The sequence below is a fragment of the Telopea speciosissima genome, chromosome 4 (assembly GCF_018873765.1).
Source record: "Telopea speciosissima isolate NSW1024214 ecotype Mountain lineage chromosome 4, Tspe_v1, whole genome shotgun sequence".
Taxonomy (NCBI): Eukaryota; Viridiplantae; Streptophyta; class Magnoliopsida; order Proteales; family Proteaceae; genus Telopea; species Telopea speciosissima.
The window spans coordinates 32,040,843-32,065,176 of NC_057919.1; the positions used below are offsets into that span (position 1 = coordinate 32,040,843).

A 24,334-nucleotide genomic window follows, 5' to 3' on the forward strand; every position below is an offset into this window, starting at 1 on the left:
GCGGTCTGATGAGTCGATCCGAGCGTTCGTCTCGCATTTCAACAAAGAGTCCTTAGACATCAAGGATTTAGATGAGGCCATGACCCATACTGCGATGAGCAACGGGCTCTCCGACATGGACCTCATCAAGGACTTGGCCCGAAGCCGACAATGAACATGGCCGAGCTCCTGGAGAGGTGCAATGAATTCGTAAACATGGCGAAACTACTCCAGGCACAAAAGGGGAACGAAGGGAAGGTCGAGAAGAAAAGGCTAATGACTAATGACCGCAAAGATGAAAAGCGGCCCAAGACTGACCGCCAAGCTAAGAGAACTGACCGAGCTCAGAACCCCGATTACACTCCTTTGAATACATCGCAGAAGAAGATTTTGATGCAAATACAGGACGATGGATACATCCGCCAACCCCGACCGACGTAAGCCAGGTCATCCCGGAATCCCAACAAATATTATCAATTCCACACGGACACCGGTCATGACACCGAAGATTATTATTAGCTGAAAAGAGTAATTGAACGTGGGGGTCGACAACCTAAAGACCGCAACCAAAAGAGATCCTAGCTGAGGTCCGAAAATAGGCGGGCCGAGCATGACGAAGATAAAGCCCAAGCTGAGAAGAAAGATGATGGGTCCGGGCCGAGCAATGATAAAGGAACTCCCATATACACTATCCTTGGAGGGCCCAGGCAAGAATCCATACGGAAGGCCAAGGCGAGTGCGCAGTTCGTAGGGGTCGCAAAGATGCCGAGCAAAAAGCTAAAGTCCGAGGCAACAATCTCCTTCACCGAAGTCGACCTTGAAGGTATAAGTTTTCCTCACGATGATGCTTTAGTAGTATAGGTAGAAATTGTGAAGAGACCCGTTCACCGGGTATTAGTCGACACGGGTGCATTCGTGGACCTTATGTCACTCGACGCGTACCGACAATTTGGCTTCTACGATGATGCACTCAAGCCGGAAGGAACTTCCCTTCATGGGTTCTCGGGGGCCGCCGCCACAATGAAGGGCTCAATCAACTTACTAGTCACGTTCGGACAAGCACTATGTCAAGTGAAGATCTAAGTCAAATTCATGGTGGTACGGTCGGTGGTGGCTTTCAACGCCATATTCGATCGCCCATCACTAACGGCCCTTCAAGCCATTATCTCGCTGACACACTTGAAGATGAAGTTCCCCATGGAGAACGGCATCGGAGAAATCCGAGGTGACCAAAAGAAGGCCCGAGAATGTTACGCCACATTCATCAAGCAAAACAAGGGCAACACCCGAGGAATGGCTATGTGCGTTGAGCACCTCCCTGAAGACCAGCGGGATGAACTCACTGAAAGGCACGAAAGACCCGTAGAAGACCTCATCCCATTCTCCCTCAGCGATGAAGATCCAATAAAAATAGTACAGCTCGAATCATTGTTGAGCGAAGAACAAAGGAATCGGCTCGAAAACTTCTTAAAGGCGAATGCCAACGTCTTTGACTAGTCAGCCACCGACATGCTAGGCATACCGAGGCACATAGCTGAGCACCAACTCCATATGGATCCAACCCGAAAGCCAATCCAACAGAAGAGAAGGAACTACGTCCTCGATCGACAAGCTGCGATCAAGGAGGAAGTAGAGAAGCTCCAACGATCAGGGTTCATCCGAGAAGAGAAGTTCCTGACGTGGCTGGCGAACGTTGTTATGGTTCCAAAGCCGAATGGGAAGTGGAGAATGTGCGTCAATTATACCAACCTTAACAAGGTGTGCCCGAAAGATGAATACCCTCTACCAGGGATCGACCTCTTAATCGACGCCACTGCCTAGCATGAGATGCTGAGCTTTATAGATGCGGACGCCGACTATAATCAAATTCTGATGCACGAAGAGGATGAGTCCTACATTGCTTTTCGAACCGACCAAGAAAATTTTTGTTACAAGGTCATGCCGTTCGGGTTGAAGAATGTCGGAGCAACGTACCAGCTGCTGGTGAACTGTATATTTCATGCGCAAATCGGCAGGAACATGGAAGTCTATGTAGAAGACATGTTAGTGAAGAGCTTGAAGGTTGAGCATCATTTGGCCGACCTGGAAGAGGCCTTCGGCGTGCTGAGAAAGAACCAAATGAAGCTGAACCCCACCAAATGCGCTTTTGGAGTAACTTCGGGAAAATTCCTCGGCTTCATGGTCTCCATACGAGGTATCGAGGCCAACCCGACAAAGATCAAAGTCATCCAAGAGATGAGCCCTCCAAGGACGATCCAAGAAGTACAAAGGCTAAACAGAAGAGTTGCAGCGCTAGCACGGTTCATGTCGAGATCGGGCAACAAGTGTTTACCGTTCTTCAAGGCTTTGAAAAACATCTGAAGCCCGAAAGACTTTGCATGGACGGATGAATGCCAACAAGCATTTGAAGACTTGAAGAAATACTTGGAGAACCCGCCGCTCCTCTATCGACTCGAGCCCAAAGAAGAGCTCCAAATCTACCTCACGGTGACCCCGATGGCGGTCAGCCCGGTACTGGTCAGGGAGGAGGGCCGAGCACAAAAGCCCATATACTACATCAGCCACGTCCTCATCTACGCCAAGATAAGGTACTCCAAGTTTAAGAAGGTAGCCTTTGCCCTAGTAATGGCCGCAAGAAAGCTAAGACCCTATTTTTAAGCTCACTCGATAGCTGTGTTGATCGATCAACCTATCAAGAAGATACTACACAAGTCTGACGTATCGGGTCGGTTAATCACCTGGGTGGTAGAGCTGAGCGAGTATGATATAGGCTATCACCTGAGGACCGCGATAAAAGGACAAGCATTGGCTAACTTCATCGCGGAATGGACTATACCCGACCTCGAGATGCAGGGTGTTGAATCATCAAGAGATACTGAAGCTGTGCTCGAGGCTGAACATTCATGGGTTATGAACGTTGATGGCTCGAGCAATTCCGACGGGTGTGGGGCTGGGCTGATCTTGGTCAGCCCCGAGGGCTTTCGCTTACAATACGCCCTGAGGTTCAAGTTTCCAGCCTCCAACAATGAGGCCCAGTACGAAGCCCTCCTAGCCGGACTCCGAGTCAGCAAAGCCATAGGGGCAAACCGACTGAAAGTACAGAGTAACTCGCAACTGGTCGTCAACCAAGTAAATGGCGAGTACGAGGCCAAGGATGAAAGAATGGTAGCATACCTGAGCCGAGCCCAAGCACTGATCTCCGAGCTCAAACACTTTGAGATGATCCGAGTGCCGAGGCAGGAGAATGTCGTGGCTGACTCTTTGTCAAGGTTGGCCGAGGCTAACCTCCCAAATCTGTGCCTGTCGGTCTACAGTGAAATTTTAGAGAAGCCCTCTTTATAGGAAGAAAGTGTCAAGTACATTGAATAAGATGGGCCGACCTGGATGGACCCAATCGTCAACTACTTGGAGGACGACCAACTCCCGGAGAATCGAGATGAGGCAAGGAAAGTTAAGATCCGAGCCGTGAAGTACACAATAGTCGATGGCGTATTATATAAGAGAGCTATCTATGCTCCTCTCCTCCGGTGCCTCGGGCCAAAAGGGGCCGAGTACGCCTTGGCCAAAGTGCACGAAGGAATATACGGGAACCACATGGGGGGCCGAGCATTAGCATACAAGATACTTCGGTAAGGGTTCTACTGGCCGAGAATGCAAGAAGAAGCCATGAAGTATGTGAAGACATGCGAGAAGTGTCAGCTCTTTGTACCAGTGCCGAGCCGACCTGTGATGAAGCTGACCTCTATGCTGAGTCTGATTCCTTTCGCTATGTGGGGGTTGGATATTCTCGGAGACTTTAACCCGGCTTCTAGAAATCAAAAATATGTGGTCGTGGCGATTGACTACTTCACCAAGTGGGTTGAGGCGAGCCCCTGGCCACCATCACCAAGAAGAACATGGAGAAATTCTTTCGAGACAAGGTTATATATCGATTCGGGCTACCCAAAATACTCATCACTGATAATGGTGCGTAATTCAACAATCTGAGCTTTCGGGAGTTCTGTAAGCATTTCTACATCAATTTTTGCCCTATCTCAATAGCTCATCCACAAGCCAATGGGCAAGTGGAAGTGTCGAACCGAACACTACTTGCGGGGATCAAAAGAAGATTGGATGAAGCCAAAGGAAGGTGGGTGGAAGAGCTCCCGAGCGTCCTTTGGGCCTATCGGATGACAGTGAGAACACCCACGGGAGAAAGCCCATTTCGGCTAGCATATGGCACTGAAGCCCTCACCCCTGTAGAGGTCAAGGCCTCATCATATCGAGTGGTCAACTTTGACGAGAAAACATATGAAGATAGACTCAGGGCCAATCTTGATTTCCTCGACGAAGTTTGAGAGAGCGCCTTGCTTCGGAACACAACTTACCAATAGAAGACGGCAAGGTATTACTACTCGAGAGTGAGGGAGCGACATTTTCGCCAAGGAGACCTCGTCCTCAGAAAGCTCAGCGCGTCCCAACCAAGATTGCAAGGAAAGTTAGCACCAAATTGGGAGGGACCGTACATAGTCTCCAAGTAAATTCGCCCAGGGACGTATCGCTTGCAGACTCCGAGGGGCAAGAAGGTACCGAGACCTTGGAACTCAGAAAATTTGAAGAAATTTTTTCAATGAAGTATTCTGTTCAGCTCGGCTTTGAACAAGCACTTATGTACTCGGCTACGGCCTTACTTTTATGATTCAATTCAGCTCAGATGTTTATTTGGAGTTTGAAATCCAATAAAATGAGATTTTCCCCACTTCTGAGTCTATCTCAAATCCACAACATGCCGAGTCGTAAGACCAGTCCTCATAGACTGGCCGACGTTAAAGACCGATCCTCATAGGTTGGCAGCCGAGTCGTAAAACCAATCCTCATAGACTTGGCCGACGTTAAAGACCGACCCTCATAGGTCGGCAGCCGAGTCATAAGACCAGTCCTTGTAGACTTGGCCGACGTTAAAGACCGACCCTCATAGGTCGGTAGCCGAGTCGTAAGACTAGTCCTCATAGACTTGGCCGACGTTAAAGACCGACCCTCATAGGTCGGCAACCGAGTCATAAGACCAGCCCTCATAGACTGGTCGACGTCTTAGACCGACCCTCCTAGGCGGCAACAAGGTCATAAGACCAGCCCTCATAGGCTGGTGGACCAACAAACACAAACTCACACCACGGCTGAGCCGTACAAAGGCTAAAAATTAAACAAAAATCTACAAGGCGTTAAGCTCAGCCGCATAGCCATGAGGGTCACTGACCCTAGCTAATCGCTCAAAATAGAAAGCTAGCCAAGGATACGATGTCGGGCGAAAAGCTCGACCTCGGTCCATCGGGCATAACACAGCCGAGCACCCAGTACGACGTGGTTAGAAGAAGCGAAGTTCCTGACCTCGGCTGGGGGAATTGCCCAGCCTCGGCACTTGGACGAGTAGAATTTCATCGGCAAAAAAGAGAGACAATCGCTGAGCTCAAACACCTAGACAAATTTGGAGAAAAAAGATTTTGCATTCATTAAAAGCCGAAAGCTCAGCACGGTACAAAAGGAGCCTTATGGCTCGGAAAGAAAGGAAAATTTTAGAGCTCGGCGGTGTCAAGGGGGTCCTTGGCAGTAGGGTCCTTGGCGGCTGCGTCCTCAGCGTCGTCCTTGGCTAGTGTGGAGGGCTCACCCTGTTGGGTGGCCTCAATCAAGCCTGTCTGGTCAACCTCCACCCCACCATCCTCTTCACCCAACTCCTAGACCACGGTGGCCGCATCCTCGGCGAACTGAGAGAGGTCGAGGTTGGGGTAGGCAACTGTAGCTCTTTAAGGAGGTCGGCTCATCCTTCGTCGTAGCCCTCAGTATACGAAGGCTTCCTTAGGCTGTGACACACCTCTGCATACTCCTCGGACATGCGGTACTCGCTCACCGCCTCGACCCGAGCGCTCTTCTTGTCAGCCTTGGCCTTCTTTTGGGCTCTATCAAGCTGGCCCCTTAAGGCCTCGAACTCCTCCTTGTGCTTCGCCACCACTTCGTTGAGGCTCTGGACCTTGGCCTCGGCAATCTCCAATGCAACGAGCTAAAACCGCCTAGTGAGCTTCCTGGTTGGCCTTATCATATTGGACTACAAGCGAGGCGTTCTCAATCAAGAGCCGCTCAAACCGGAGAAGGGTCTCCACCGCTTTGGAAAAACCTTGCAAAAGTCACCCAAGCATTAATAAGGCCGAGCCTAAATGTTCAGATCTTGCAGTAGGAGCCGAGCAGAGACTCACCATGTTGAAGTCCTAAAACAATGTGGAGAGGAGCTCGGGGTTGGACAGCCCCTCCAACATCTCCCTATCCTTGGGAAGCCGAGCTGCGTCGAGCCACTCCTTGGAGTACGCGACAGAGGTTAAGGCTGAGTCCCCAGGGAAAAGGCGCCAGCCCCGCTGAACAGGAATGTTGCTGGCCGAGACCCTCCCCAAGGCCAGCCGAGCAATCTTAGGGGGCGAGGCGACCCCAGGAAGGTTGCCGTCCGTTAAGTTGATGGAGATCTTGGGCTGCTTCAGGTCCTTCGGGGGGCTCTTCTCGCCCCTCCGACCTTTCCCTTTCCTCGGCGAGCCCGCCGGGTCTTTGCTCTTCTCGGCCTCAAGGCCAACCATGGTGTCCTTCGGGCTCGGTAGCACCGCCTTAACCTTCTCCGCCTTAGAGGGATCACCATAGGACTTCTTCTCAGCGGCCTTCCTCCTCCTCTCCTTCAGATGCTCAGCTCGGAGCCGAGCCTGGTCCATCGGAGGTACATTGTCGACCACTGCAAAATAAAGGAAAAAGAGAAGTCAGGACATGCTAAAAGGGAAAAAAGTAAGTAGAGGGCAGGGCTCGGCTTTGAGTCCCTACCCGGGGTCAGATTCCACCTCTGTAAGAACTCCTCATTTATGAGCTGCTGAACATCGAAGGGCGGATGCTGGAGAATCAGATTGAGCGAGGTCAGCTCATTCTCATTCAAGGGCAATACCCTATTGACATAGTTCAGGTGTATCTCCTTCCACTCAGTTCGGAAGGGGTAGTCAGGGATGGAAGCAAAGAAGAACCGAGGCTTCCAGTGCTTTTTGGAGGTCGACACCCCGACCAGGAATTTGTGACTGCTCAGAGCCGAACCCTTATTGGTTTGGAGGGTGAAATAATACCACCCCTTCTCCAAAGACTTCTTCAAGTAGTAGAGCCAAGAGAAGAGGGCCACGCTCACGGCTCGGCCCATCTTGCAGAAGAAGACGTGGAAGCCGTACAGCAGCAGCCACGCGTTCGGCGTTAGCTGACCTGGAGAGAGGTGGAAATGGTCCAAGATCTGGTCCACCAATTCGAGCACTGGGAACCTAAAAGCGTACTTGAACGCTATCTCGTACAGGGCCACCTCGCCGGGTTGAATGAAGCAGGCCATCTCCCTGGGGCTGGGGACTCGGAGGTGGACGTCCTCGGTTATGGCATATGTAGCCCTTAGGCGTTGGAGGTTGGCCTCGGTGACCGTACTCTCCACGGTGTCGATGCTTCCCTCTTCCGACTTGGGAACGTCAGTGGTGGAGTCGACCGAGCTAACCCCATCTCCGGAAGATCGCTCTTCGCCTGACTCTTCATCGTCTGTTGAAGACGAACCCGAGCTCTCAGCTCGGTCTTCAGGAATTGGCTGGGCCTCATGGTCGGACTCCAGGGCTAGGGGGAGCTCGGTAGCATCGGCCTAGTGGGACTCCAACGAGGTGGGCTCGTCCGAGGTCGAGCCCAACAAGTCTATGGTGGGAGAGCGGTCGGCTCAGACCCACATCCTCACCCACTCTGGCGAGTACTTCGCCCTCGTGACCACTACCAACTGACATAATGGGTAGAGAAGACTTATTGGTTGAGGAAGCTTCAAAGACGAGCTGAACACGAACTAGAAAGCTGAGGACGCCGAGCACTTGATAAGCCGAGAACTCTGAGCTAGCCGAGCACTCCAAGATTTGAAACAATGAAGAATAAGAGAAGAAGGGTCGCCTATTTATAGCCTCCGAGTCATCGAGATCCAATGGCCGAGGAGAACTCAGCAAAATTCAACGGTTCAGATGAATAGACGATTCGAATTCCCGAGTGCCATAATGGCACAGAGTGATGTGGCACTGACGCCCCAACTGTCAGTCCGTACGACGTCAAATTGATGAAGGAAAAGAGCTCAGACTCGGCCTCAAAGGAGGATAGTCAACAAACGGAGAGATTCTACTCATCAAGGCCGAGCCGACCCTTGATGAGTGGGGGGCCTGTGATGAGTCATGGATCTCCCAACCTACCAGAGGTCGCCATGTGGATGTGCTGAGACCAAATCCCAAGACCGAGCCGAGCCGTCCCAGGTCGGACCGAGCCATTCATCCGGAGAGGGACAGCACTTCATTCCTTGCTTGGCTAAGCATCGAGGCCGAGCACTTTGGGCACCGAGAACTGGGCTGAGCACCAGGTGCGCGGCGCTATGCCATGACTCGGCTGAGCTCCCGCATGATCGGGGGAGACCCCCATGCCGCATATGCCGAGGCCAAGGGTTGAGCGCTGAGGCCGTGGCCGCCAGAGGCCGAGCACTGAGGCCACTGCAGCCAGAGGCCGAGCACTGAGGCCACGGCCTCCCGTGGCCGAGCTATGAGGCCAACCCCTCCACAGAAGCTACCATAACGCCCTACCGGGGATCGCGGTGCCACGACGGCACAGCCCGAGAATGACGGGATAAGGATCGAGCCACAATCCAATGAGATTCTGAATTGCTCTCCAATAAGGACTCTTACCCTAACAAGAGTCCGACTCTAAAAATACCTCTCCACTCCGCTCCGCGTGGAGGAGCCTTACCAATGGAGGACTCTTCCCATACAAGGACTCCTCCAATTGCCTCATCTCATCCTATAAATACCCATGTATGGAGCTCAAATGTTCATCTTACTATTTACTAGCTGTTACGTTGTTGCACTGGAGACCTGACTTGAGTGTCGGAGAGTCCTAGGCCGGAGCCACACCGGCTCTCTTGTACTCACTCGATTTTTTGCAGACTCATCCGTGGGTGAACCGGGTGACAGAGGTTTTCACACGCAACACTCCTTTATCCTTGGATTGGCATGATCTATGCTAAGATATCCAATGTATCTTAGGATGTCCATTATTGTCTCACTAAGAAATTAACCCCGCCACTTGGCACAAGTGATTATATTGCGAAGTAAGTAACTTAAAATGCAAACAAACATAATTATACATGGAGAAAATAACTTTCTTTTTGGGTAAAGACATGGAGACAATAACTAACTTCATACTACTTCCTTACCAAGATGTAATAAAACCTTGGACTTTAACCTTGCTCTTTATTATTCAACTTTGTAGATAAATCCTTGAATAGAGAGGTCTTGGAAGCACCAAAATCAGGAACTCCAAATATTATTTGGGCCTTGAACCATAGGGAACCTTAAAGATTCTCAAAAACTCTCTCTTTAGCTTCGAATGTGTATTTGTTTTACCAAAAAATAAAATAAAATGTGTATTTGGGGAAATATTGTTGTTTAACACTTTTTCTTATTTCTATTATATTTTTTTTCATTTTCAAACCACTTTTAAATGGAAATTTATCTCCTGTAATTTTCAGACCGATCTAATTCCCTAGTGCCTATAATAAGAGGACAGAGTGTTCGGACAGGAATGGAATGGTCATTGCGCCCACTTGTTAGGGACAACAGGCGAAATGTACCGGACAGAAAATTGGAGGGGATAAAGGTCCAAAATGTTCCTGACCATCCATAAGACCATACTTCAATAAACCAGGACAAAAAAAAAGAAAAGGCAAATAAAGAACCAAAAGGTTTTAGAATTGAGAAAGAAATTAGGTCGGGTCAGGTTGGTAATGATTCCCATTTTCCGACAAACAGTGCCTTTCTTTATATTTCTGATTTTTCGCTCGCTCTACGTAAATCGCATTGTTGCCACGGCTTATGTTTAGTTTAGTTTAGATTTTAGATATATTTGACTCTCTCTCTCTCTCTCTCTCTGTAAGTTCAGTTCAGTTGCGGGTTCTGCTGCTCCGAGCTTTCATTGTGACACATTTCACTCAATCATGCGCGAATTCAGTAAACACGTTTTCCGGTTCTGCTTTCTCCTCCTCTTCCCATTGCTTGTGCTAGCCCAACTAGACCAAGGTAGATTAACTCTTAGTTCGTCTGTGGTTTTTATTGGATGGATTGGGATTTTCCCCTCACTTTGATCGAACAATCAAACCCATTGAAACTCAGTTGGGTGTTCTGTTTTTTCTTGGAAGAATTGGATCATTTCTTAATGTTTAGTTCTTGTTCTTGCAGGACCACCGTACGTTAATTTCGTTTTGAACGCCACAGAATTGCCGATGAGAGAAGATTACGATTACATAATCGTCGGAGGAGGCACCGCTGGTTGTCCATTAGCAGCCACATTGTCTGCGAAATACAGAGTCTTGTTGTTAGAGAGAGGTGGGCCCAGCTATGACAACACAAACCTCATGACCCAAGAAGGGTTCTTGCCTGTACTATCTCATACAGACACCTTCGACTCGCCTGCTCAGGCCTTCATTTCTGAGGATGGTGTTCCTAATGCTAGAGGCAGAGTTCTCGGCGGAAGCAGCGCCATTAATGCTGGGTTTTACAGCAGAGGAGATATGGAGTTCTTTGAGAGATCTGGAGTTTACTGGGACATGAATCTCGTGAATCAGTCTTACGAGTGGGTCGAGAGCGCTGTGGTTTTTAGGCCCAATCTCATGGACTGGCAAACGACGATTCTTGATGGGCTTCTTGAAGCTAATGTCACTCCTTATAATGGTTTCAGTCTTGATCACGTAACCGGAACCAAGATCGGTGGTTCCACCTTCGATAGCTTTGGTCGGAGACACTCGGCTGCAGATCTTCTGAACTACGCAAACCCTTTTAACATCAGGATCGCTCTCTATGCGAACGTCGTCAGGGTTCTCGTGGGCTCACGCTCTACTTCTTCCGGTTCTCTCTCTCTCTCTCAAATTTCTGATTTCAGTTCTTGTTCTGGTTGAGTGGTAGTTATTCAGATGTTCTCTGTAAAGTCGAACCAAGAAATCCTGATTAGCTCTGTTTAAAACGTCCAAACTAGCCTATTCGGGTCAACTGACCAATAACTAAGTGTTGGGTGAAATGACGGAATTGACCCTGGTCTGTGTTGTTTCAGGCTCCTCTGCTCCGGCGAAAAAGGCAGCAAGCGGTGTCGTTTACCGGGATGAATTGGGGCGGCACCACCGTGCCATGATAGGTGGGGATGGGGAAGTGATACTTTGTACAGGGGCCATTGGCAGCCCTCAGCTTCTGCTTCTAAGTGGCATTGGCTCGCGTGCTTACCTGGCCTCATTGGGTATACCAGTAGTTCACCACCTCCCCTATGTGGGTCAGTTCATGTATGACAATCCCCGCAATGGCATCTCAATTGCTCCACCACTCCCACTTGATCATTCTCTCATACAGGTGGTGGGCATTACCAATTCAGGCAGCTACATTGAGGCTGCATCGAACATCGTCCCTTTTGTGTCGCCGGTTCGCCCCATCTTCCTCCGTGACCCTTTTTCTCCAGTCTACCTCACTGTTGCCACCATTATGGAGAAGATTTCTGGGCCACTCTCGGCTGGATCGCTCCGTCTTGCATCCACTGATGTTAGAGTGAATCCGGTGGTGCGGTTTAACTACTTCGAGAACCCGGTGGATTTGGCACGGTGCGTGATGGGGATGCGCAAGATAGGGGAGATACTGAGGGGCCGATCCATTGATGGTTTTAGGATCAGGGGCTTGCTTGGTGGGAGGGATTTTAGATATGTTGGGCCTACATTGCCCTTCAATTTGTCAGATGATGAGTTGATGGGTGATTTTTGCCGCCGAACAGTGGCAACCATATGGCACTACCATGGTGGGTGCCTAATAGGGAAGGTTGTTGATCGTCAGTACAGGGTGATTGGCTTGGATGGGCTTCGGGTTGTTGATGGATCCACCTTCACGGTGTCTCCGGGAACAAATCCACAGGCCACAATGATGATGATGGGCCGGTAAATTATGCTTTTAACTAGTGTGGTTGATCTGATAAATATATGATGAATAAATGCAGATGTCATTGATGGTGGTTCTCTACTCCGTTTTTTGCAGGTACGTAGGCCTACAGTTGATCAGAGACAGAACAACATAGATATAATGGCTGTTTTTGTATGGACAAAGCTGTTCATTTCCAGCCATGGCATTTTCTAATTGGCTGCTTCTTGATTTTTTTAGCTCCCTTACATTGTCTTTGTCTTGTAAATTTCTGTGATACATTTGAATGATTTTTCAACAGAGGATAAGATGAACAGCAGTGGTTTAGAAGAACACAGGAGTAGTAGTATTTCTTTCTGTCTTGATTGTTAAGTTCTTTCATATTTCAGCTGAAAGAAATGAATAGTCAAATGTGTTCACATTACTCTCTCTCTCTCTCTCTCTCTCTCTCTCCCTCCTCTTCCACTCCCCCAGGTCGCAGATAATGTCCCTGTTTTATAGTAGTACTCGTGAATAGATGATTTCATCTCATATTAGAGACAATTTTGCTTGTTTATTGGTCTGTCAGGTGGGAACATTGTAGAGTAATACTAATTGTCAAGAATTAATGACCCCAAGGGGTATCTGAGTCGGCAAGAACCAACGCCAACTCAATTACCCATAAAAAAATCTGTGGATGATTAATTCTCCCTGAATGACTCCATTGATTTCTTTTCTAATGAGGTCATTTGCAAACTGAATTATTCTATAGTTCAATCTGACAATTATGAACTAAACTTAAAGGTGTTGCTATATAAAAAAATAATTTATATTTACCCCCTCCCCCTCCCCCTCCAAAAAAAAAAAGAAAAATCTCTCAAAAGAAAGAGCTTTGAGCCATCCTCAAAGAGATTTTTGTTCTCCCTCTCACTCTTCCTTGGAAAAAACCAAAAATAAAAAGAAGCCAGAGCAAAAGCTCTTGTGGGGTTGCAGAGTGGGAGATCTGGTTAATCATTTCATCTTATTGAAGTTACACTCCACAGATTTAGCACTTTGGACTAACCTTAAAAAGAGCCTTTGGAGAAAGTCTGTGAAGACCAGATATGAAGATCTTGATCTGTCAGCTCCTGAAGATCCTATTCAATGCTCTGCCTATACTTTGAAGGTGAGGATGTTGCTTTTCTCGTTGTTTTGATTCATTTCTTTTTACCTTTAGCTCACAGTTGTGAGGATATTGATTTGATTTCTTGTTGTTTGTACCATGATATTATTGTTGTCTTATGGTAGGAGAAATAATGTTATCTTGAAGTGCTTTAATCCCTCAAATTTATGACCTTTATGATACACTAGATGGATTATTCATCTATGATTTAGGTAGCATCTGTCTGATTCTGTTCATTTATGGAATGCCTTTCAGAAACTTTTATTTTTTATTTTTTTTGTAAAATTTTTATATCGCTACCAATAAATTTGGGTCCCCATTTAAGTTCCTTGTATTTCATAGTTTTGTAAAAGTGTCTGGATCTATAAATTTCCTGAAATTAGATGGATATTTGCTGCAAAATTTGTTGAATTTGGTAACTATTTTACTCTTTCATAAATTTTTCCTTTTCTGGGTTCAAGCTAGAGATGTATGTTTGGACATTAGGTGTTTTATGATTAATACAAATTACTAGTTCTGCTGATTTTTTTTTCTTAAATTGGTACAGTAGTGGTGGTTTTTTAATTTCAAATTTGGGCTAGATGGCTAAAGGGGTCTAATCAAGATCATAATTAAACTTGTAATGCAGTTCTTATCACTAACAAACTAGATTGCACTATAAAACGATGGCAGATTCCCATTGATTCAATCCTTTTCGCAGAGGATAAGGAAGAATTCTGTGAATGATGAGTAATGTTTATGTGCAAACTGTAAATACAGAGATACAAGTTTCACTGATTTTTCTAGGGTTGGAAAGTTAGCTGGTTTTGTGACCTAAATGTTCAATCTGAACCATTCTTTCTTTTTGTCCTTATCTTACATTTAACTTCGGACAACCTGAAACTGACCTGGTTTCTTTTAAGCAGAATATCAAAAACCTTCATTTGCCACTTAATATTAGGATTTTTAGATTATTTAAGGAAGAAACTTCATACTTGTGGTTCAAATTTTTTTTTTTTTTTGGCTAAAAGATCATTGTATTAAGGAAACAAAAAATCAGTTACAGACAAAGCCCAGACACTAGCACGCAAGCGCAAAACTCCACTGCAGGTGGAGACAAAAACAGGGAGCAGACCCACCAGTACAGAAATCTAAATCTAGGCAAGCCCGTGGCATCATGTGCCAGCTGATCTTCAATGTGTCTAGGGAGGACACTGTGGTTCAATTAAAATGCCTAAAATATTATTATCTACGTTGGAAACCTACAATCTATTGTGTAAGATATTAAGTCAGGTTAGACCAATTAAGTTCAGATGAAGAATAGTTCTGACCTGGATCTTGATCGAAAGGTTATTGATCAAGACAGTGTATCCCTAAAACTGGATGGGCATACAGAACATTGAACCCTCCTTTTTCTCCAAATTTATGTGCATCCTAAATTTGAAATTGAATGTACATCATGGCACCTTATCAAGACAGTGTAAAAGCCAGTAGCTTAACAACTCTATTTAACAAAGGAGTTGCAGGATTATTAATTGTTTTAGGTGAATTGACTGTGATGTTAGTGCAAATCCTACTTTATTTCGATAGCATGATTTAGGTCATCTTGACACTTACATGGAACAACCATGCTTTGCATGTGTACTCGAATGACATATTTGTAATTTTATAAGAACTCATATGCTATCCACACGAAGTTATAGAAGTGGATATGTTAGGTATTATGTGTTAGAAATAAGGGTATTTTAATATTATCTTAATGTAACATAAGAAATATATAAAAGTAGGTTTAAACCATGTGATTGTTAGGATCCCACATAAGCATGTCATTCTAATGGGTTGAGAGGGGTAGGTAAGAAATTCATAAAATGAAGGAATGTAAAATCAGGCAATGGATTCACTCACTCACTCACCATTAGGGGTACAATTTGGGCCTGAAAAGCCCGAGCCCACAAAGCCCAATTGAAAATTTCTGGGCTTTGGCTGGGGTTTTCACTTGTGGGCCTGGATCGGGTCCTAAAAATAGGCCGAAGGTTGGGCTGGGGTGGGCCGGCTTCAGGTTAAGGCTTCAGGACATACCCAATGCCTGAAACAGTGAAACATGCATGTATAGGGTCGGGGGTGTATACATACTATATATCTGCTGTTGATTAACCATACTGTGATGCAGATTAACCCTATTTGTGATTTATTTGAAGATCTATTATAAATATAAGGTCCATTGATTAAGCATATGTATATCACAACAACAAAACAACAAATTCAGCCTTATCCCAACTGAATGGGGTCGGCTAAGCATGTGTATATCACAATACACAATAATACTTGACTTTTTTCCTACTGTTTGCGAAATTAGAAGCCTGGCCTGGACTTAACTGAGCCCGAATGGACTGAGCTCGGTCCTCATATGTGAGCCCAAGGTAGGGTGGACTGGGGTTTGGGCTGGGCCTGGGCTCTGTAAAAACCTAGCCTAATCAATCCCAGTTGCACCCTTACTCACCAGCCAAAGTTCAGTGTAACTATAGAAAAGTGGTCAAGAGATTGGCTTGGAGGGCTGTTCCATCGAAGTCATTTTCTTTCTTTCATTTTCATGGTAGAATGATTTTAAGGCTCTGTTTGTTTCCATAAAAATCATGTAAAAAGAAAATTATCAGTTTAAATCAGTATCAAAAAGTAGGGTTTTACTTGAAATTTTCCTTTAGATTCTTTTTTATCTGGAAAATACGGAGCCTATAAAAAATACTTTGGGTTTGAAAGAATGAAGAAAGGGTGGTGGTGTATAAAGTAAGAGGTTCCTCCTTATTGTTTCTTACATTCCTATTTTTATGTCGTACAATATAGAAGGATACATGTATCTGCTGAATCCTGTGAACCTAGCATAGCTAAAACAAGTTCTACCTTGCCCCCCCCCTCTCAAGGAGCACTATGATAGGTGATTCCAAAACTCTCTATCTCTGCATAGCATTTTCACTTACCTTCTGGAAAACTACAAATTGATTACTGAATCAATTCTCAAGTCTTAAAAAATGGTGCAAATCAAGCACATTGAGTCTCTAATCCACTTACATACGTATCTCAACGAACCAGTATATGACTGAAATTACCATATTAAATATATAGGCTCCAATTATGTAGCAAAGTATCCTTCTAAACCTAAAAAAATCTTCTGAACCTAATAATTAACACCATGAACTGAAAAAATTAGTTCAAATCAAATCTAGCTAAATGCGTAGATACAGTAATGAACCTGTGAGCCCTGAATGATAAGTTGAGTTTGAATTGATTTCAAATATGAATGTAATAATGCTTTCACCTTTTTCGGTTTTTATGGAGAACAATGCTTTCACCTAGACTATGATTTTGGAACACTGAGAGCTTTTATTTGGATAAAAAAAAAATAAAGAAGAAAAAGAAACGGAAAATGAGAGCCTTGTTAGCCTGTTTATGTAGGTCCAGCCTATCATCAGCCCTAATGAATGACATGAGCAATCTTTCTTCCAACAACCTTAATCCCTGGTTGCTGCTACATGTTGTTCGCCAACAAATATTTATAAATCTTTTAGTCTGCCTACTGTTACACCACCTATTAGATGACAATGTTCTGTCATTTTGAATTAAGCATTAAATTTTTTTTTTATACTAGTGTTTCTCTTGAAATAGTGGCATCTCTATTTTAGATATTAATTAAGATTCGGACTAAACTAAATGCAGTTTCTACCAACCCAGAAGTTTTTCTGCCATATTAGATGTTGGAACAGGATAGGAAACAAATATGGAAGATTGGAGATATTGCATAGCTGATCCATTACACAAAAGATGTTCCACAATTTTTTGGATGGTGGAGGGGTGGAGGGGGGCACTGGGAATCAGTTAGCTGAATTTACAAGTAGAGAGTTGCAGGACGGTCCTTGTTTTCACTTATCAGGGACAAAGCAGTCGTCAGAATTTGTTTGGGAGTTAGGCTGCCTCTTCCATCTGGTCTACCTGTGATCCATGCTAAATTTATCCGTCTGGGAGCATTATTGCTCTCAGCTACACGACCAACCAAATTCCCCTTTTTAGTTAATCTTCTACCATGATATGTATTGCTTTTATTTCTAGCTAGCTTAATATTAACAAATACAGCTATCTCTCTTGTTGCTTATGTGCTCCATCAAAAGCTTGAACCTTTATGAACAGTGTTTTCAAATATCTAGACTGGTTTAATGGTCCAAAATGGCACCAGTAAATATATGGTTTGTATGCAGTTCTTGCCTGTTATCATTGGCATTGTCTATTATTATAGACTTACACCTTAACACATGTTGTACATCCAATGTGTGGGAAATTCAACCTATGAATGGAGCTTAACAATATAATATTGTTGCTGTCCTCTTGTTTTAGGTGAGAAGAAGGAATTAATTACCTTGAGATTTCCATCAAGGAATCTATTCAATGCCACGAAATGAAAACTGTGGGAACTGAAACCCCCATTCAATCTCTCTTCAACAGTGATGAGAACTTCATGATCCTGGGAAAGCCTTTTGATCAGATCCCATCAAGAGGCTTGCAGAACCGGTCAGTTCTGCACGATTGTTCCATAACCTAAAATGACCACCATACTACCTTACTTCAACATCCTTCCCTTACCAGTCTGGTGTCAAGTTATGATTTGTGTTAGCTACAGCGACATTAATGATACGGTAAGGGGACAGCAAAGGTTTGGCCAAGTTCAATAAGTATGCCATTGATAGACTTAGTGCTTTATAATCTGCCAAAAAGGCTGTGGAGAAAGAAGACTGTTTGTTTGTTGAAGTACCTCTATAGGAGGTGCCCTTCTTGTATGGCGGAAGGATGGATCCAATGCCATTTCCTCTGGGGTACCTGATAAGTTTGGATTTTGTTTGTAATAGTACATCTAATTGCCTGTTCATAACCTCTTTGCAGGAAAGTAGATTAGATACAATGCACAAAAAGGCTTGAGACCCTCGGCACCTAATCCTGCAGCAAATGTTAAGGCATGTTGCTCAGCTATTCCAACATCAAAATAACAGTCCAGGAAGCACTTCTGAAACAGATTAAACCCTGTTCCCCCTCCCATTGCGCAGCATGGATCACTACAATTTTGTCATCAATCTCTGCTTCAGCGATTACAGATTCTGCGAAGTACTGGGTGTATGAAATTGTTGTACTTTTGGGCTTGTATTGCTTCCCCGAATTTGGGTCAAATTTCACCACTCCTGAACATGAAGATGGATTTAAACTGACAATTGTAATAAGCAGAGATAAAAGTTAAATTTTATTAAAAAAAAAAGAAGTCTGAGAGTCTTGAGTGTATCAGACCATGCATCTTGTAGACTGCAGTCTCAGCTGGGGCATAACCTTTCCCTTTTCTGTCTTCTCTTTGTGTGAGGTCTATGCACTTCCCACACACTCTTGAAGCTTAAACCTTTACAATTAAGGCTTCTAAGATATTACCAAGAAAATACAAATATAAATTATGGTTTCATTTAATTATGGGGAAAAAGGAAGAAAAAAAAGAGAGTAAAACAGGATGTTTCCAATTTTGGGCTATAGGATCTGTACATTGTATGGGGACCTAGTAACTCACAATGTGTCTCTAGCTTTGTAGAACAGGGTCCCCATCTTTCAATAATATTTGAGGCTTAAGCCTCTACAATTGTCTACTAAAAGAAAATTTTAAATAAAAATGAATTTTGTTGGTTCTATTTGGTGAAAAATCTGGATGGTCAAGATTATGTTTGATCGTAAAACTGAAACATTATGTCGAGTATAGAAAAACGATGTAGAAAAGATTGAAAATCGCAAACAAACAATCACACCATGCATATAAGAATTAACATGATTCGACAAGATTGTCTACGTCCATGGTGAGATGAGATCTGCTTCACCATCAATGGAGAATAGGGTTATACCCATTCGTCCTCATTCCTCTTAATAATGGCCCTTCGGAATCAGCCCACTTATGCAAATAACGGAATACAAGACATCATACCTCAACCTCAAGAAATAAAAAATAAAAAAAAAATGATTTGATGGTCATGGTTTGAAATGGCATACAAGACATCATACCCCAACATCATACCCTGGTTTAAGTTGTATCTTATGATTGTTTGGTTTGGAACCATAACCCCGATTTATCTTTAATCCAATAAAAGAAGGAAAAAAGAGGTAGAAGATGGTTCACGATGATGCCAACCCCCCCCCCCCCCCCTTTTTTTTTCTTTTTGGAGAGGGTCATAATAAACAACTTTAGAATTCAGCAATTATTTTTCTCCAATCATTTTGTATGACTTTCTAAAAATAATACTAAATAGATTATTTGTCAAAAACATGAATTTTTTTGGTGTATTTTATATTTTGACTGTAGTTTGCAAATTATCGTCATATTATTTCAAAGTATTATCCATATTTACTTTTCTAAATTTTAAGATAAAAAAATTACATGTATTCAAAATATTAATTTCAATAATAGCATATAAAAATACCAAAATTTGTCAGCATATTCTTCAAGGATCATATTAAGTTGTAGCCAATGTACCTCATAATAACCAAGGTAGAATGGACTCCCATAAGCATGTCAAACGGTCTCATTGGTCCGATTTTGACCGGTTTTTAATATATATCCGGTCAGACCAAAAACAGATTGATAATTGGGCAATCTGTAAAATCCAAACTGAAGCTATCGATCAGCTTCAGTTCGGTATCTTTTCGGATACTTTTTAACAGTCTTTTATCTGTTCCTAATCGATCTATTAATAGTTTGGTGCTCTGGTCTCAGTTTTTCATATATATAAGGGATAATTACTATAAAAATATCAAATTTATTTGCTACGACTTGATGCTCTACATTTCTCCAATTTTCACCTCTTTCCAAATATGACATTTTCAATTCCAAAAATGCCCTTAAACATACTGTCCATGCTTGAACCTATGTTTCCACAAATGAAGCTGTTCGAAGCCTTCACTTGCTGCTTTCACCTCATGCCAAAACTTGTTTGATCTAGAGATAACGTGTCCCAAGATAGCGCACAAGCCCGAATACTCCTGTATCACTGCCAGCTTGCCACATCACTGTCAAATCACTGTTTAGCCAATCTGACTCCTCCGTACATGCTGTTTAACCATACTAGTCATTGTCTGACACATGTAGACTCTTCAACATAATTCCCTAATACATTTGGCATTGTCACATCACTCATAAACACGGTGCCACCTCACTAGTACCCTCCAATCACTGTCCCATCACCTATGAACATTGTGCTATATATAAACATGTCGAATTGCGAGCCTAGTAATGTGTGAGCACATCCATCATGCCAAACTGCCAAGGATGCTGCGATATGTACTGCCAACGCACCATGTGCTTGCCAGATCATTTTGTACACTAATAAACCATCTGTCATGCTGCCATTGCATTGTCTGCACTACCAAGTAGTTCTCTAATTCTACCAGCTCTGCTAGATCGAACACCTGTGATTCTGTCATACCACTGTAGATGCCTTGCCACACTAGTACACTATTTGTACTCACAGTTGCCATCTATTTTACTGCTCTGTTGACTCAAGCTGATTGCACTGTGATGCACTATGTTGACAACAAAGACAACATTGTGTTGACAACGACAACACCACACATGCACCATCTGTACTGTAAGAACCAATATAGACATCGAAAAATAAAAGCGACCGGAAGGATGCATTGTAGCAAATAAATTTGCAAGTTGATAAACTGATGGAACAAAGGGAAGAGTTACACTTCCATGAAGCAAATGATGAACATAATAAGAATTGATCTTTATACTTAATGCATTCTTAAAACACATTATTGTGAGAAATTTGAGAAGCACTCTTGTTTAGGATTGGAGTTGAGAAGGTGGCAACCATATTCTGAAGAAGTCAACGAAACTAGATAAGTTCAGAAGTTGCATCATTAAAAGCACAATACTTGACTTTAGTACTAGAGCGAGCAATAATAGATTATTTCTTATTACACCAAGAGACATGAGAATCATTGAGAAAGATGCAGTAGCTCATTTTGAAACTCCAATCAGTAGATCACCAGCCCAGTCTGTAATACCTGTTGGGAAATTCCACTCTCCTAGGTTAGTTTCAACCAAGTTTTGATGATAACAAACAATTGATGATGTTTAACAACCTTTATTCAAGTATGATATTTTGTACTAATTCAAATGAGGAAGAAATGCAATGGTGATATACAAGACCAAAGAAGATCATGAGTTGATAACAAGACTAAGAAAAGACAAAGCATATTAGCAAATATGAAGATAAAGAAGGATACAAGCATGAAGAATAACATTGGAGACAAAGAAAAGTCTCAAGTGCACATAATCATAAATTAGGACACTTGCACACATTACATTGCATACTCATTTATGTCTAAGCCTAGATGGACCCTTGGAGATGCCCAAGGAGACATAAAGTGGTCAAAACTATATGGAAGGACCAATGGTGGAAATACCCCAAAAGACCGGAGCAAAAACAACCCAAATTGGGCATTTGTGCACCAACCGGCCTGACAAAGTTAGATCGGTATCAGACCGGTTAGTGGCAGAAACAGCGTATTTCAACCGGCTTGACCCAGTTACCAACTAGTCAGGCTGGTTATGCCAACCGACCAGAAAAGTGCTAGAAGTATTAGACCAGTTCCCCGGCTTTCATATTTCTTGTAACGGCTAGTCTACCGGTTAGACTGGTTCATCAAACAGGTCAACCGATTGTCAAAAAATAGAGCCGTTTTGTATCCATTGAAGCTCAATTCAACTCCAACTTGTTGGTTATGAAAAGGTAAATAAAGACAAAGTGTAAAAAGATTTTTACCTATCAACTATCATACAAAAAGAAGCAACCTTTGGGTCTTACAAGATCATCCTTCAAAGTACATTCTTGTTATTGAGTTCAAGTTACAACATAAAGCTTTCTCAAGAGAAAACTCAAGCATTCAAATACCAAGAGGAGTGATCAAGAAGGCTTATATTGTGCATCCAACTCACATCACTTGCATGCACACAACAAGGAGTAGTGTCATGCTCCTTGTTAGGTAACTTTATCATTTTTCTTGTTATAATTGTATTAGCTCTTGAGTTTTTGAACTCTAGTATAGAGCAAGTATTGCATTAGTCTAGACCATACTTAAATTATTGCAAAAAAATAGATCCTCTTATCCTCAAAAGATTGTAAGGATCCTTGTATCCCTGAAAATGACTTGTAAATGTGTTATTTCCCCACTTATTATATTGAAAGGAAAATATTAATGGAATTCTCTCAAGTATTAAGAGGAGTGGACGTAGGTTGTTGGAGTCGAATCACTATAAACATTGTGTCTCATTTACTTATGCTTTTTATTCGTAAATTAATTAATTCATAATTCACCTAATTGTGTGACTAATTGAAAAAGAGGCAAAACAAACAATACCCCATCCCCAAAAAAGTATTTTAATATTGAGTTTTATTGGCGATTAGTCATAGACGGGTTCATTTTGATGGAATCCGATTCAAGTCATCCCAACATAGAAGTTTTGAATAGCAAAGATAAATATGATTCTTCTTCATTTACATGTATTTAGTAAGTTAGAACGACTCTACGTCGAGTGTGGACCCTACATGTGTTCCATAGGAAAGAGAAAAGAATGGAAATTGTATCGTTCTAGGTGAAGTGTTGACTTCACGGGAACTTTAGAGGCCCTTCAAGTCAGAATTTTGGAAACCCCAAAGCACAAAAAAGTAGGTATTTGAGTTGTCTACTTTATCAAAAAGGAATCGGGTCAGATTGAGACAAAAAAGTTATGGCCAATTTACTAGCGCTAGGTCACAAAAAGCCTGCATAGAGCATAAGTTCCACTAGCCTGACGACAGCAACCGTCAAGGTTGATGGTCGACTGGATTGTGATGGATGCTCATTGGTTGACCAGATAGGATCCATCAGAGTGACTTAAAGAGGGTCGGTGGCCTAACGTTCGATCGACAGACTGAGACGGTTGGTTTGTCGATCGACCGTCAAAGCGCGAGACAACCCTTTTAAGTCCATTTTTAGTTCATTTTAGGTCATTCCAAAGCCAGTAAAGAGAGAGAAGAGAGAGGAAAGAAAGAGGAAAAGGAGAAGGAAGGAGAAGTTAGTTTTAGAGCCTTGAGATCATTGCATGATCGAGGGAATACGTGCCTTGGGTTGAGGAAATGTTCAAGGCAATTTCAGAAGGGATTTTCAAATTGAAAAGGTATGCCCTAAGTTTCTTTTTTTATTCTTTTGGATGTCTAGTCATGTTTTGATCCTTTAGATAGATTCATGTTAGCATTGTGATGCTATTGAAATGAATTCCATGGAAAAAATGAGATCCCATAAAGTTATGTAAGAAAAGGTAGTAAAACCCTAGTTTTGGGATTAGGTTTCCAAGTTTGGACTACTGATTTGAACTATGGGCCGACCAATGGTACCTAGATGCCCAAGTAGGGCTATAGAGATAAGTTTAGTTAAGTTTGAATGGTGGGAAACCTTTTCCACTATTTCAAAAGTATAAAAGAGAAGTTAATGTTGTTGATATCTCGTGTAGGGGTCCAACTTGATTTGGAGAACGACAGAGAGATAATAGAAGTACTGTTGAAGACCGTAAATAGAGTGTATTAAAGAAAGATACAGACATGTGAGGGGAATTCTATCACATCTTGCATGTTTTCCCATTATTGTGTATACTATAATTTCTCTGATATTTATATATTTTTAAAATAGAAAAGAGATAGTGTTTTTTATAATTGATTACCACTAAAGTGAGGCATGATAAGTTACAAGCGCAGTAAAGAATAGTACAATATAGTAAAGACCAGTAACTAATAGAACAAAGCCGAAGCTAAAAGTTCAATTAGTACTTGTGTCAACAAGAGGAATTGAGAAGGATAATGAGATTTCTCAATGCTTATCGCATTGGTTGGGGGACATTAGGGATTCCATCAATGTCCAACTCACCTGGAGTTGAGACAAGCAGTGTGGGCTAGAAGTGGAGGTAAGTAGAGAAATGCAAACTAAAGAAAGCAAAGGAGCACTTGTGGCTCAAGAATAGTAAAGTACAGTTAAACATAACACAGAACTGTGAATGCCAACCCTTTCTAATAGGGGTTTAGGTAGGCCTGTAAACGGATTGGATTCGGCTCGGTTACGAATCGGATTCGGATATTTCTTGGTCGAACTTGGATACCTCCAAACGGATTCGGATGGATTCAGATACAGATCGAAT

The 24,334-nt window shown here is 43.2% G+C and overlaps 2 protein-coding genes and 1 pseudogene across 2 annotated transcripts; 2 read left to right on the top strand and 1 right to left on the bottom strand.

Annotated features, from left to right (window-relative positions):
• The first annotated feature begins 2,826 nt into the window (after positions 1-2,826).
• Positions 2,827-3,321, top strand: LOC122659214. Its single transcript, XM_043854352.1, has one exon. It carries the CDS (start codon positions 2,827-2,829, stop codon positions 3,319-3,321), a length of 495 nt encoding a protein of 164 aa, XP_043710287.1.
• Positions 3,322-9,864: 6,543 nt separating this feature from the next.
• On the top strand, positions 9,865-12,400 carry LOC122657587 ((R)-mandelonitrile lyase-like). The gene is made up of 4 exons (XM_043852334.1): positions 9,865-10,100; positions 10,260-10,936; positions 11,130-11,989; positions 12,087-12,400. Exons 1-4 carry the CDS (start codon positions 10,019-10,021, stop codon positions 12,124-12,126), a joined length of 1,659 nt encoding a protein of 552 aa, XP_043708269.1. The 5' UTR covers positions 9,865-10,018; the 3' UTR covers positions 12,127-12,400.
• Positions 12,401-17,091: 4,691 nt separating this feature from the next.
• On the bottom strand, positions 17,092-18,357 carry LOC122659215 (annotated as a pseudogene).
• Positions 18,358-24,334: the final 5,977 nt, after the last annotated feature.